This window comes from Bufo gargarizans, chromosome 7, assembly GCF_014858855.1.
Source record: "Bufo gargarizans isolate SCDJY-AF-19 chromosome 7, ASM1485885v1, whole genome shotgun sequence".
NCBI classification, from domain to species: Eukaryota; Metazoa; Chordata; class Amphibia; order Anura; family Bufonidae; genus Bufo; species Bufo gargarizans.
In genome coordinates this window covers 80,444,320-80,458,507 of record NC_058086.1, presented here as the reverse complement: position 1 = coordinate 80,458,507, position 14,188 = coordinate 80,444,320, and the positions used below count along the sequence as shown (strand labels likewise).

Here is a 14,188-nt window from a genome sequence, read left to right as displayed (position 1 = left end):
GATCTCCAGGCCAGACGGAGCAGAGAAAGAACCAACCAAATTCATTATACGAGGGAGAGTGGTTTCTGTTTGATGAAGAAAAACCAAGATATCATCTGCGTAAAGAGATACACGGTCATACTTCCCCATTATACCGAAGCCGGCCACCTGCAGATCCTGCCTTATACTGGCTGCTAAAGGTTCAATATAAATATTGAACAAAAGAGGGGAGAGAGGACATCCTTGACGGGTGCCTCTTCCTAAGGTGAAGCTCTCTGTAATCGTGTCGTTAATCCTGATCCTAGCAGCTGGGGAGCTATATAATAACTGAACCATCGCCATAAATCTAGGGCCAAAGCCCATTTTTTTCATCACCTCCCAGAGAAAAGTCCACTCCACCCTGTCGAAGGCTTTGGTGGCATCCAACGACAGGATGGAGCGGGCGCCGCACCCCGGGGACTGAATATTCATAAATAGCCTGTGCAGGTTGTGATGGGTACCCCTTTTGGGCATAAAACCATTTTGGTCTGGGTGGATAATAGTGGATATGACCCGTGAAAGCCTCCTAGCCAAAACTTTGGATAATAACTTAGCGTCTGTGTTTAGTAGCGAAATTGGTCTATAAGAGCTCATTTCTATCGGGTCCTTGTCCTTTTTAGGAATTAAAACGATAAGAGCCTCCATCATAGTACATGGTAAGCTCCCTGCCTGTGTTGCCTGGGAGAAGACCTCTAACAGCTGAGGGAAAATCACATCGCTGTACTTGCGGTAGACCTCATATGGAAGACCATCCATACCTGGTACCATCAAGAACTTTGATAAGTATGCACTTTAATTAAAGGTCCATCATCATGGGGTCAGTAATATTTGTGCTTCTATAAAGCAATAATTTTGGCTTTTGGAATAGTCTAGTGATGAACCTATTGAAAATATAACACACTCGTCTATCCCCCACTGACATCAAATGTGTCACAATTATTAACCTTTCAGGACACAACCCATTTTAAAATTTTCATTTTTTCCTTCCAAGAGAATTTTTCTTCGGCTTATAGTCATATGAGAACTTGTTTTTTGCAGGACATGTACTTTTTAATGCCACTATTTTACCAGTTTGTATTGGAAAACAGGAAAATGACAATGCTGTGTAAGGCTTTTAAAATTTTGTTTTTACAATGTTCACTGTGCGCTAAAAATTATATGACCACCTGTTATGTTTTACTACTTTTACAAAAAATGTAAACCTTTGTAAAAACCTTTTTTCTCTTTGCATCGCCATGTTCTGCGCATAAGACGACTGGGCGTATAAGATGACCCCCAACTTTTCTAGTTAAAATATAGGGTTTGGGCTATACTCGCCGTATAAGACTACCCCTCCAACGCTATTTACTTTGGCATCAAGATCTGCAGGTAATTGTTGCGCAATTTTCGTCTTTTGCCTCAATACCATACTATGCCTTTCCAAGAATCTAGTACACCAGGATGCAGTGGCCTTAAATCTGTTGCTGTGATCTGGGTTAGATTTGGCTCACTGAAGTGCAAACAAACGTATTTTATTTTGTGTCACTACATAACCGTTTTGGCGATGCTCATTCACCATGTCTGGTACAAGTCTTTCGAGTTCTGGCCAATGTGGGGTGCCTCTTCTTAATGCACACTTACCCCATGGCATACTCTAATACTTTTTTATTTGCTTTCCAGTCCCAAACCATCTTTTCTGTTACTCCATATTGTCTTGCAGCAGCGCAGTTATTATGTTCCATGGCAAAGTTTACAACTTTAAGTTTGAAACTGGCTTCATATTTCTTTCTTCTTGCTGGTAGAGCCAGGTATGTACTGGTGCAGTACTGTATGAACCGGTACAGATACTGGTGCTGTACTATATGTACAGATACTGGTGCTGTACTATATGTACAGATACTGGTGCTGTACTGTATTCACCACCACATGTATCTGCTCCCCAGATAGACTCTGTTTTTTCACCACAGATAAGATGCACACCAAACTTCATTAGAGATCCGCCAACATTAGAATTGGCTGAAGTGCAGATGCTCCTGCTCCCCCCCTGCCTTCCCTCAGAATCACCAATCCAACCCAGTATACAATAACCAGCCAATCACAGCAAGCGATGTACTGGTATTTTCTGTGCACACTGCCTACAAAGCCTGCTTGGAATGGGTGGGTCAGCTCTCCCTGCCTGCCCAGCCCTCCCTGTCTTCAAGACGATCTGAGCGGTAGTGCGCAATGTGATACTGCCGGCATGAGAAAACCACTGAGAGCAGGAAGAGGGGGCTGCTTCAGGAGCGGCTGGCCGGGATGCAGCGCACGGTGGCTAAGCTAGAGGGCGCCTATCCCTGAAGCTGGAGAAGGACAGCTTCTCCAGTCGGCTAGGAAGTAAGTTTCAGCATGCCGTATACCGGCATATAAGAGGAAACCCGGCGTATAAGACGACCCCCGACTTTTGAGAAGATTTTCATGTGTTAAAAAGTAGTATTATGCGCAAGAAAATACAGTAAATATAAAAAAACATCTAACATCCATTATTTTACAACTATTTTCTTTCAAGAATATGTTAATTTTCCCTTTTATAAATCCATATATTAAAAATTATTCTACGTCACACACATCGCATATGTGGTTCAGATTTAGACCACAACTACTTATTCATTAATGAAAAGATCAAGTGCATAGGGCTACCAATACCAAGTAGGTTAGATTCTGTCTTTCATATACTGTACAAGGTTTTAAACTTTAAGTCAATCAATTAAGCTTCCACAACTGACATTTCAGCATCATCAGCAGAGCATGTCCATTTAATTCACAGATCGATCACGTGAAACTCGATTCCAATCTTGATATAGACAAACCCACGCATCATCCAATAGGATAAAGACAATAAAGGGGTGTGGAGTATTGGTGGTCCACAGTTTTCGATACCTTCTGGTGCAATAACACGACCTCAAGTAGTTGGAGACAATTCTTTTTATTTACAAATATGTGACAACGCGTTTCGGAGTAGACAAACACACCTTTTTCAAGTCTAAAAAATAGTAATTAGATGTCATAGAAATAAAATCGAGACTAGTAATGGCTGAAGGAACAAGTACGACATATGATAATAGTAATGGTAGTGACAATAGCGAAAATGTCCAGTTTAGGATAAAAATTGAAGTAAAATCATGTGTTTAAAATACATCATAGATGAGGTTAAAGCTCTAAAAACATAAAGACATTATGCTGGCTTAAAGTAGTGATGATGATTAATAGATGTGTGTGTGTATATATATATATATATATATATATATATATATATATGCATGCATATGCTGATTGTGGTGGCAGTTCATGATGAAAGATTATATGATTGAATTGGCTGGACATAAGGGGGAGAATATCAGGATGACAAATGGATATGAGCCACCCATTTTCATATGCTGGGTGGTGGATCCCATGAATGAAAATGTGTAAAAACATAGAAATGTAGAATATAAAAATCAATCTGTAGATACATGCATGCACGAATCTGTGCATGAACATAAATATATACATACCCATACATGCACTCATATAAACATACAGGAATGCATGTACAATCATGTGCACTCCTGTGTAAATGCCCATAAACAAGTGAAGCACTGCATATGGAGAAACTGTGATTATTATCAGGACTGGCAGTTAGATGGTTAATAATTGCAAAGTGTAAAAAGTGATCAAAAAGTCATACACACCCCAGAATTGTATCAATGAAAATTTCAGATCGCCCCACCCAAAAAATGAGCCCCCATACAGCTCTGTACACATAATTACAAAAACGATATAGGGGTCAAAACATGGCGACAAAAAAATATAAAAGATTTTTTTCCCCACTTTTAAATATTTTTATCACTACCAAAACGCAAGAAAAACTATACATATAGGGTATCTCCGCATTCGTACTGACCTGTAGAATAAAAGTAACCGGCCAGTTGTATCGTACATTGAGCGTCATAAATAAATAAAAAAGTAAAACTGTGGTGGAATAGCTTTTTTTTTGCTCACTTCCCACTACATCATATGCAATATTAAATAGTGGCATTGGAAAGTACAATTGTCCCGCAGAAATCAAGCCCTCATATGGCTATGTGAACAGACAAATAAAAAGGTTATGGCTCTGGGAAGGCAGGGAGCACAAAAGGAAAGCGCAATAAAAATTAAATAAAAAAACTCAGTGGCTGAAAGGGTTAAAGTACGTTTTAGTTTTTATTTGTCCCTCCTCCACAAAAATGGTTACATCTAGAAAGTTAACGTATTCCAAAATTTTGATTCGGTTTCGATACCATAAAAAACTATTGCGATACTGGATACCATTCAATACCACCATAAAACACCAAAAAAGCCACGTGCATTCCGCATTTTATGGAACGTCCGGCTCATAATCGAACAGTCCGATCCTATTTGTTGGGGTGACAAGGTGACTAAAAAATGGTGATTTTTTTTCTGTTCTGGAGTTCACCGCATAGGAGATTTTTTTATATTTTAATAGTTTGGACTTTTCGGACGTGGCAATATGTAATATGTTTATTTATTGTTTATATATTGTATATGCAAAATTGGGAAAGGGGGTGATTTATACTTAAAGGGAACCTGTCACCAGGATTTTGTGTATAGAGCTGAGGACATGGGTTGCTAAATGGCCGCTAGCACATCCGCATTACCCAGTCCCCATAGCTCTGTGTGCTTATATTGTGTAAAAAAAAACGATTTGATAGATATGACTCATCTCAGGGACAGGGACTCATCTCAGGTTCATTTGCATATGTATCAAATCGGGTTTTTTACACAATAAAAGCACACAGAGCTATGGGGACTGGATATTGCGGACGTGCTAGCGGCCATCTAGCAATCTATGTCCTCAGCTCTATACCCAAAATACCAGTGACAGGTTCCCTTTAATATTTTGGTGTTACTTTTAAACTTTTTATTTCATAACTTTTTCCCCCCTTAGGGGCTAGAACCTGGGATCTTTTAATCCCTTGTCCTATTCACCCTAATAGAGATCTATTAGGATGAATAGGGCGTCACACTCTCCCTGCTTCCATGTGCATAGTGAACACAGCAGCAGGGAGCTTACTATGGCAGCCAGGGCTTTAGTAGCATCCTGGCTGCCATGGTAACCAATTGGAACCCCAGGATTACACTGCTGGGGCTCTGATCAGAAGCTGCCACTGCCACCAATGAAATGGAGGGGACCATGTGGCCACTGCCAACAGCGATTTTAAGACTGGTGAGAAGGGGGAGGGCGCACTGCGCCACCAGTGGTTTTAATACTGGGGAGGGGGGCGCACTGCGCCACTAGTGATAGTTAACCTTCAATACAGGAGGCGGTGCTGGCAGAATTACATAGCCGGCACCCTGCCTCTGACAGGGAGCTGCGATCAGCGGCAGTTAACCCCTCAGGTGCTGCACCTGATGGGCTAACTGCGGCTGATCGCAGCGTCCTGTCACAGAGGCAGAGTGCCGGCTATGTGATTCTGCCGCCTCCTGTATTTGTATTAGAAGTCAACTTTCGATGGTGGCGCAGTGCGCCCGTCCCTCCTCCTCCCGTCTCTCCTCATTGGCAGTGGCAGCACAGGGGGAGGGAGAGACTGCTTCCTTCTCCCCTGTGATGCTGACGGAACTTGGAGCGCTCCAAGCTTTGTGATACTAGACTGCACAGCAGCGCAGCCCAGTATCGAAAAAATTGAAATCCCGGTATCGTATCAAAACCGGTACAAAAGTATCGATTGGATATCGAAATTTCAATACCAGAAACAACCCTATTTCCCACATACCTCCCGTCCGTTCCTAAGGGTTTTTGAAAGCTCCTCTTGCAGTCATTCAGTAGAAATCTTCCTGGTCTTGTGATAATCAGGTGCACTGCTTGATAAAGTACAGTTAGGGTACTGCCACACAATGCAGTGAAAACTAAGTGCGATGGACTGCATGCAGTTACTGTATCAATAAAGACAAATTCAAAAAGAAGTTAAAGGCATTTTCAAGGCTTTTATACTGATGACCTATCTGATCGGTGAGGGTCCGACAAATAGGACCCCCATGGATCATCTGTCTGAGAGGGCATCGGCGCTCGCAGTAACGCTGCAGCCTTCTCTCAGCTTACCAAGAACAGTGCTGTACATTGTACATCAGCTGTGCTTAGTATTGCAGCTGAGCCCCATTAACTACAATGAGGTTGAGCTGTGCCTAGGCCATATAACTAATGAACGTGAAGTTATATGGCTTAGGCTAAGCTGTCAGAAAGCCACAGCGCTACTTCTCAAACATTTTGACCCCACTAATCAGATACTGATGACTTATCAATAGGTCATCAGTACAAAAGTCTTGAAAACCCCTTTTTAAAGAATTTAGCCAGTTTAGTATCCTAATTACGTATTGGTGTTCTGCACAGCAAACATAATCTTAATTTCATCAATTGTAAATGGCTAAATTTTTTAAGGGCGCTACGGCTTTTATGATACAGTTTGAAGCCAAAATCAAGTGTACCTCATTAAAAGGAGAAAAAGTATTTAGGGCAGATACAACTTTCCTTTTTTATAATCCACACGGTTTGGGCTTCAAATAGTGCCTAAAAAAAATCTAATTGTGTGGAAACACCCCATTGTGCAGCTGTTCCGTGCATTGGGAACCGCAATTGAATGGGTCTGTGGTCTGTCCTCACCACAAAAAAATATGACATGTCATATTTATTTGTGGTGCGGAACAACAGAAAGAAACACCACGGAAGCACTCCGTAGTGCTTCCGGTGTTCCAGTCCCTGACTCCGTTCAGTATCTCCGGAATTGAGTACCTATTCAAGGGAATGGGTCAGCATCCGTGATGCGTGGTGCACACGGCTAGCGGCCATGGATTGCAGACCCGCCGTTTGCGGGCCGCAATGCGGCCACGGCCGACCAACAGCCGTGTGCATGAGGCCTAAGGCTACTGGAACAGGGTGAGATTTTTCTCAGGTTATCAGATGCAGTTTAGAAGCTAAAACCAGGTCTATAGAGACAGTGTAAAGGGTAGATTCTACGTCTTCTATTTTTGAAACAAATAACTGGTTTAAGTTTCAAAACTGCATCTGAAAATCTGATAATGTATGCATGTTAGCTGATACAGTAACTGCATGACAACTGCAAATGTGCTGTTGGGGCAGCATCCTTAAAGAGGTTGTCCAGTACTTCTTTCTTCACAAAACAGCACCACATCTGTCCACAGGTTCTATGTGATATTACAGCTCAGCCCCATTCACTTCAAGGGAGCAGAGCTGCAATACCAGGCACAACCTTTGGACAGGTGTGGTGCTGTTTCTGGAATGAAACAGCCATGGTTTTCTAATCCTGGACAACCCATTTAACTGTGCGATAGGCCCCTTTCACACGGGCGAGAATTCCGCGCGGGTGCAATGCTTGAGGTGAACGCATTGCACCCGCACTGAATCTGGACCCATTCACTTCAATGGGGCTGTGTAGATGAGCTGTGATTTTCACGCATCACTTGTGGCTTGTGTGAAAATCGCAGCATGCTCTATGTTGTGCGTTTTTCATGCAATGCAGGCCCCATAGAAATGAATGAGGCTACGTGAAAATCGCGATTTTCACGCATGGTTGCTAGGAGATGATAGGGATGAGCACCCCCCCCCCCCCCCCGGACCCCAGTCTGTTCACTGTATTATTTTCCCTTATAACATTGTTTATAAGGGAAAATAATAGCATTCTTAATACAGAATGCTTAGTAAGGGTACTTTCACACTAGCGTTTTTCTTTTCTGGCATAGAGTTCCGTCCTAGGGGCTCAATACCAGAAAAGAACTGATCAGTTTTATCCCCATGCATTCTGAATGGAGAGCAATCCGTTGAGCATGCATCAGGATGTCTTCAGTTCAGTCTTTTTGACTGTTCAGCATGAAGATAATACCGCAGCATGCTGTGGTTTTATCACTGGCCAAAAAAACTGAACCCTTGCCTGAATGCCGGATCCGCCATTTTTCTCCATAGGAATGTATTAGTGCCGGATCCGGCACTAATGAGGCGAGTTATGTTTATTATTTTTTAACCCTCAATGGACATTTTACTTCCAGGTTCGGGTATGGGTACCACATTGAGTTTTTTCTCTGAACATCGGAACGCAATCGCAGACAAAACTGACTGCATTTGCGTGCCTACTTGCGTTGGTTTCCCGCAATGCACCCTGAACGCATACGGTCCTCACCCGCGACGCCCGTGTGAAAGAGGTCTTAATGTACATAATTTTACCTGTACAGATTTTGATCCCCTAGAAGTACATAATGAAGATTCCTATTGAATGACTGCATCAAAGCACTTGAAAAACCTGAGACTGCAGAATGGACTGTATACTGGGAAATTATATAACTTCATTACGCTAATTTTGTTGCAGAAAATATTCTGTGACTGTAAATCAGCTCCATTTATTTGAATGAGGTTATTTCGGTGGGAAGTACCAGGTAAATTGAATGGATTTTCAGCTGCAGAAAACTTTTTTGAAAAAACTGAGCCATATGTGAAGGCACCCTTATACCCCTTAAAGAGGATCTGTCATCCAAAAATGCAATGCAATCTAAATGCACCATGTTATAGAGCAGGAAAAGCTGAGCAGATTGCTATATAGTTTGGTAAGCAAAGATTCAGTACAACCAGTAATTTGTACATTTATATATATGTTTTTTTCCACTTCCTGTGGATACCTATCAATACAGGAGGGAGGGGTTATCAGTGACTGACCGCATTGTGTTTATAAGTGTACATAGAGATAGTTGTCAGTCACTGTAAACCCCTTCCCTCCTGTACAAATAGCACTTCACAGGGCTGCAGATATAAATGTAAAAATTACAAGTTTTATTGTATTGTTTCCCACAAAAATATATATCAATCTGCTCAGCTCTTCCTGCCTGCAGATAGCATTGCATTTTTTTGATGATAGGTTCAGTTTAAATGGGAATGTAACATCAGAAACAGATCTATTGTTTAAATCAAGCATTTGTTAATTAATCATATTTTAAGAATTTTTACTGGTGTTTAAATAATGTTGCATGTCATTACCTATACAAAGGTAATCCCAAAACTTTGCAGTTTTCAGGCTGGAAACCGCTTCAGAATATGCTGACACCTTCTGTACTCTAGAAATCATTTCTAACCGCCAGTTATCTAAACTGTATGGCCACCTTAAAAGGTTCTCCAATCCCATAATCATTGTTATCTGTACTTAGTAACACAATTTTTTGTGATTTTGCGGTCGAAATAATGTGCAAGTCACTCTGCAACTCTATTCAGTTAATTGTCTACACTGCTACACAGCGATCTTTGGTCACACAGTGATCTCCATACAGCCCCAGCCTGAGGCCTCATGCACACGACCGTTGTGTGCATCCGTGGCCGTTGTGCCGTTTTCCGTTTTTTTTCACGGACCCATTGACTTTCAATGGGTCCGTGGAAAAATCGGAAAATGCACCGTTTGGCAGCCGCATCCGTGAGCCGTGTTTCCTGGCCGTGAAAAAAATATGACCTGTCCTATTTTTTTCACGGCCAACGGTTCACGGGCCCATTCAAGTCAATGGGTCCGTGAAAGAACACGGATGCACACAAGATTGGCATCCGTGTCCGTGATCCGTGGCCGTAGGTTTTAGTTTCATACAGACGGATCCGAAGATCCGTCTGCATAAAAGCTTTTTCAGAGCTGAGTTTTCACTTCGTGAAAACTCCGATCCGACAGTATATTCTAACACAGAGGCGTTCCCATGGTGATGGGACGCTTCTAGTTAGAATACACTGTACAAGACTGCCCCCTGCTGCCTGGCAGCACCCGATCTCTTACAGGGGGATATGATAGTACAATTAACCCCATCAGGTGCGGCACCTGAAGGGGTTAATTGTACTATCATATCCCCCTGTAAGAGATCAGGGCTGCCAGGCAGCAGGGGGCAGACCCCCCCCTCCCCAGTTTGAATATCATTGTGCGGCCCCCCCCTCCCCTGTTGTTAACTCGTTGGTGGCCAGTGTGCGCACCCCCCTCCCTCCCTCTATTGTTTTAATACATTGGGGCCAGTGTGCGCGCGCCCCCCAACCCCCCCCCCCCTCCCTCCCTCTATTGTTTTAATACATTGGGGCCAGTGTGCGCACCCCCCCAACCCCCCCCCTCCCTCCCTCCCTCTATTGTAATAATAGCATTGGGGCCAGTGTGCGCACCCCCTCCCCCCCCCCCCCCCCCGATCATCGGTGGCAGCGGAGTAGAAGATTTTCATACTTACCTGGCTGCTGGCTGCTGCGATGTCTGCGTCCGGCCGGGAGCTCCTCCTACTGGTAAGTGACAGCAATGCACCGCACAGACCTGTCACTTACCAGTAGGAGGAGCTCCTGGCCGGACACAGAGATCGCAGCAGCCAGCAGCCAGGTAAGTATGAATCTTCTACTCCGCTGGCACCGATGATCGGGGGGGGGGGGGGGGGGGCACAATGGCCCCAATGCTATTATTACAATAGAGGGAGGGAGGGGGGGGGGGGGTTGGGGGGGCGCGCACACTGGCCCCAATGCTATTATTACAATAGAGGGAGGGAGGGGGGGGGGGTTGGGGGGGCGCGCACACTGGCCCCAATGCTATTATTACAATAGAGGGAGGGAGGGGGTTGCGCACACTGGCCACCAACGAGTTAACAACAGGGGAGGGGGGGCCCACTGGCCACCAATGAGTTAAAAACAGGGGGGGGGGGGGGTCTGCCCCCTGCTGCCTGGCAGCACCTGCCAGGCAGCAGGGGACAGTCATGTACACAGTTTTTTTGTATATTCTAACCTGAAGCGTCTCCATCACCATGGGAACGCCTCTGTGTTAGAATATACTGTCGGAAATGAGTTTCACGATGTAGCTCATATCCGACAGTATATTCTAACATAGAGGCGTTCCCATGGTGATGGGGACGCTACAAGTTAAAATATACCATCGGATTGGAGAAAACTCCAATCCGATGGTATAACAGAACTCCAGACTTTACATTGAAAGTCAATGGGGACGGATCCGTTTGAAATGGCACCATATTGTGTCAACATCAAACGGATCCGTCCCCATTGACTTGCATTGTAATTCAGGACGGATCCGTTTGGCTCCGCACGGCCAGGCGGACACCAAAATGACTTTTTTTTCCTGTCCGTGGATCCTCCAAAAATCAAGGAAGACCCACGGACGGAAAAACGGTCACGGATCACGGACCCACGGACCCCGTTTTTGCGGGCCGTGAAAAAAAACTGTCGTGTGCATGAGGCCTAAGGCTGCTTTAATACAGTTGGTGTTTGATCAGTGATTTCCATCAGTGATTGTGAGCCAAAACCAGGTGTGGAGGCTACACAGAGATAAGGTATCATGGAAAGATCTGCACCTATTCTACGTTATCAACCCACTCCTGGTTTTGTCTCACCATCAGTGAAATTGCTGATAAAACACTGGCTGTTTGAAAGCAGCCTAAATGCCTCTTTACACTGCCTGATGTTCAGGCAGATTATTGTATGAATACTGGTTAGCGATAATCTGATGGTGCAAAGGTGCTACCAATTAGGATAGTTGGTGCGGATACCTAAATCATCGTTTGCTGACAGCAGATTGCTGTTTAGACAGCACTCTACTAGGGCAAACAATGATTCTGTATGGGGACAAGCGATGGTTGTAACCTGTAAGCCTGTGGCTCCTCCCCATACCACAGAGGGGATTGCTACATGTAAATGCAGGAGTCATCTCCACTGACTGAGCATGCAAATGTCAGGAAGGAATGCTTCCTTCCAGACAATCGTCTGCTCCATCGAGTGGTGTAAAGGGGTCTTAAGTCTCACTAAACTATTTTTGTTAAAACATAATCATTGTTTTTCCACATTTTTGTGGGATTTTATTTTAATATTTATAATTTAAAAAAGTAGTGCGTGGCAGAAAATGTGTCAAAGGGTGCATTCACATGACCGTATAAATGGATCATCATCTGTTCCGCAATTTAGCGGAACGGGTGCAGACCCATTTCAATGGGGCCGAAAAAGATGCGGACAGCACTCTGTTCTGCGGCATAACTGTGGACAAGAATTGGCATTCTTTATATAAAGCCAGCCATGTGCGGTCTGAAAATTGCAGAACGCACACTCCCGGTATGCATGTTTTGCGGACCGCACAATACTGTGAATGCACCCTAAAGTGGATGGAGAACAAAAATCCTAAACAACATGATATAAAAGCAAAGAAATTAGTCATAGAATACTGAACAAGACTGATACATACCTTGACTATCTGATTATTATTCACATAGTGCAGTGTATTAGCTCTGTTTCCTCCAGCAACCACTGGTGGGTAAGCAAGAATTTCAGCACCTCGGGATCGGCACTCAAAATCAAACTGTTAAGGAATTAAATACAGTTATATTAATGGATATTTTGCGGTCTCATAATTACTGTTCTTGTTGCAAATGTAAGACTCTTAAAAGGGTTGGACAGTATTTTTTATATTGATGGCCTATGCTCTACATAGGCCGTCTATATCAGATCAAAGGGGGGTCACCCTGAAAACCCTTCGAACAGCTGTTTCGTTGCAGCTACAGTGCGGAAAGTAGGCATCTGAGAATGGTTGAGCATAAACAATCAATATAAAAATCCTGGAGAGCCTCTTTAAAGCTCAGGGAGCTCACATGATACAACATGGCAAGCCATGTTTTACAGTTGTCTTTATACTCCTGTAAAACAGAGACTGAGAAGGAATGTGAAAGGAGTTGTTCCATTAGGAAATGCTTGTCCATATGTCCTATTACCGCAAAGCAAAATTTAAACTAATGAGACCTCTCATATTAGCAAGACTTAAAGGGACACTTTGTCAGAAAGGGGTATTCTTTTTTAAACTCCGTATTCATAGAATTTTTTTTAAAAAATGTTGGGCTGTTTCTCCTTATTTCAACAGTACTATACTATTGTAAATATACATAGGTAACACTAGTGACGTAACTAGAAAAGGCTGGGACCCACAGCAATTTTTTTAATACCTCCCCCTCCATACCAAGCAACTTCCTCACAAACCCCCTCATGCAGCTAGTAAAGACTGCCCATGCTTGCCAGAGAACCCTCCACCCACTCTGTGGTTATGTCTCTTTAGTGCCACCTTCACAGCAGAATGCCCCCTTAATGACCCCACACATGAAATGCTCACACACAGTAGTTATGGCCCCTTAGTGCCCCTACACATTAGAATGTTCCATTAAAGACCCAACAGTAGTTATGTCCCTTTATTGCTCCCTTCACAGTTAAATGACCCCTTAGTGCTCCTACAAAGTAAAATGTCATTAGTGCCCTCACATAGTAGTTAACCCCCTCTTGGTGTCCCCACACAGTAGTTATGCTCCGTTAGTGACCCAACATAGTAGTTATCCCACACTGGTGCCCATACACAGTAGATATGACTCTTTAGTACATATCCAGTGAAGCAGACTGTGGTATAAATAAGATTTTTAAAAAGTGCTGCTGTGTAGGATAGTGAGAGGTTGGGAAATGATCCTTGGCCCTCGTACTTTTCTACTCATCCCAACAGGTGGGATGCTGTCACTGTATCATAACTGCTTGATGAGCACGGCTGCGTAATAAAGTCCAGGACTTGCCTGAGTACACACAGTAAATCTAAGGATGAGTGAATCAGTTTGGACTGAATCGAGTTGGTTGGAACTTTGCCAGTCAGACCCCTTTTTTTTCTTTCTTTGCAGTTTGTACTGGGAGGTATGGCGGCCTCCTCAGTCATGCACTCCTGACCAGCTTGTCTGCCCTATAGGCTGATTTGAATTAGTGTGAGTGTATAGCTTGGCCTGCTCCCCCTCACTCACTGAAGCCATTTGGCACCAGGAGTGAGATAGTTTGTGGACTCTCACTGCAGTCTTTGGTGGCCATTTGGCGCCGGGAGTGTTGTGGAGTGGGCCGGCATGCATGTTGGTACCTGCACTCATTGGATACAGTGGAGGCCATTTTGGCACCCAAAATGACAGTTATTGAAGCAGACCCAGCATGCATGTGGAACCTACACTCCCTGTAGTGTATGGTAGCGGTCATGTCACTAAGGCCTCATGCACACGACCGTTGTGTGCATCCGTGGCCGTTGTGCCGTTTTCCGTTTTTTTTCGCGGACCCATTGACTTTCAATGGGTCCGTGGAAAAATCGGAAAATGCACCGTTTTGCAGCCG

The 14,188-nt window shown here is 43.8% G+C and overlaps 1 protein-coding gene across 7 annotated transcripts in view; it reads right to left on the bottom strand.

Moving 5' to 3' along the window:
- The window catches only part of XPNPEP3 (X-prolyl aminopeptidase 3), a 548,503-nt gene that overhangs the window by 258,030 nt on the left and 276,285 nt on the right, over positions 1 to 14,188 (bottom strand). For all 7 annotated transcript variants that reach the window (XM_044302131.1, XM_044302133.1, XM_044302134.1 and 4 more), the window contains one exon: positions 12,255 to 12,368. In XM_044302131.1, coding sequence (XP_044158066.1) covers positions 12,255 to 12,368 — 114 coding nt within the window. The remainder of the gene's footprint in view (positions 1 to 12,254; positions 12,369 to 14,188) is intronic.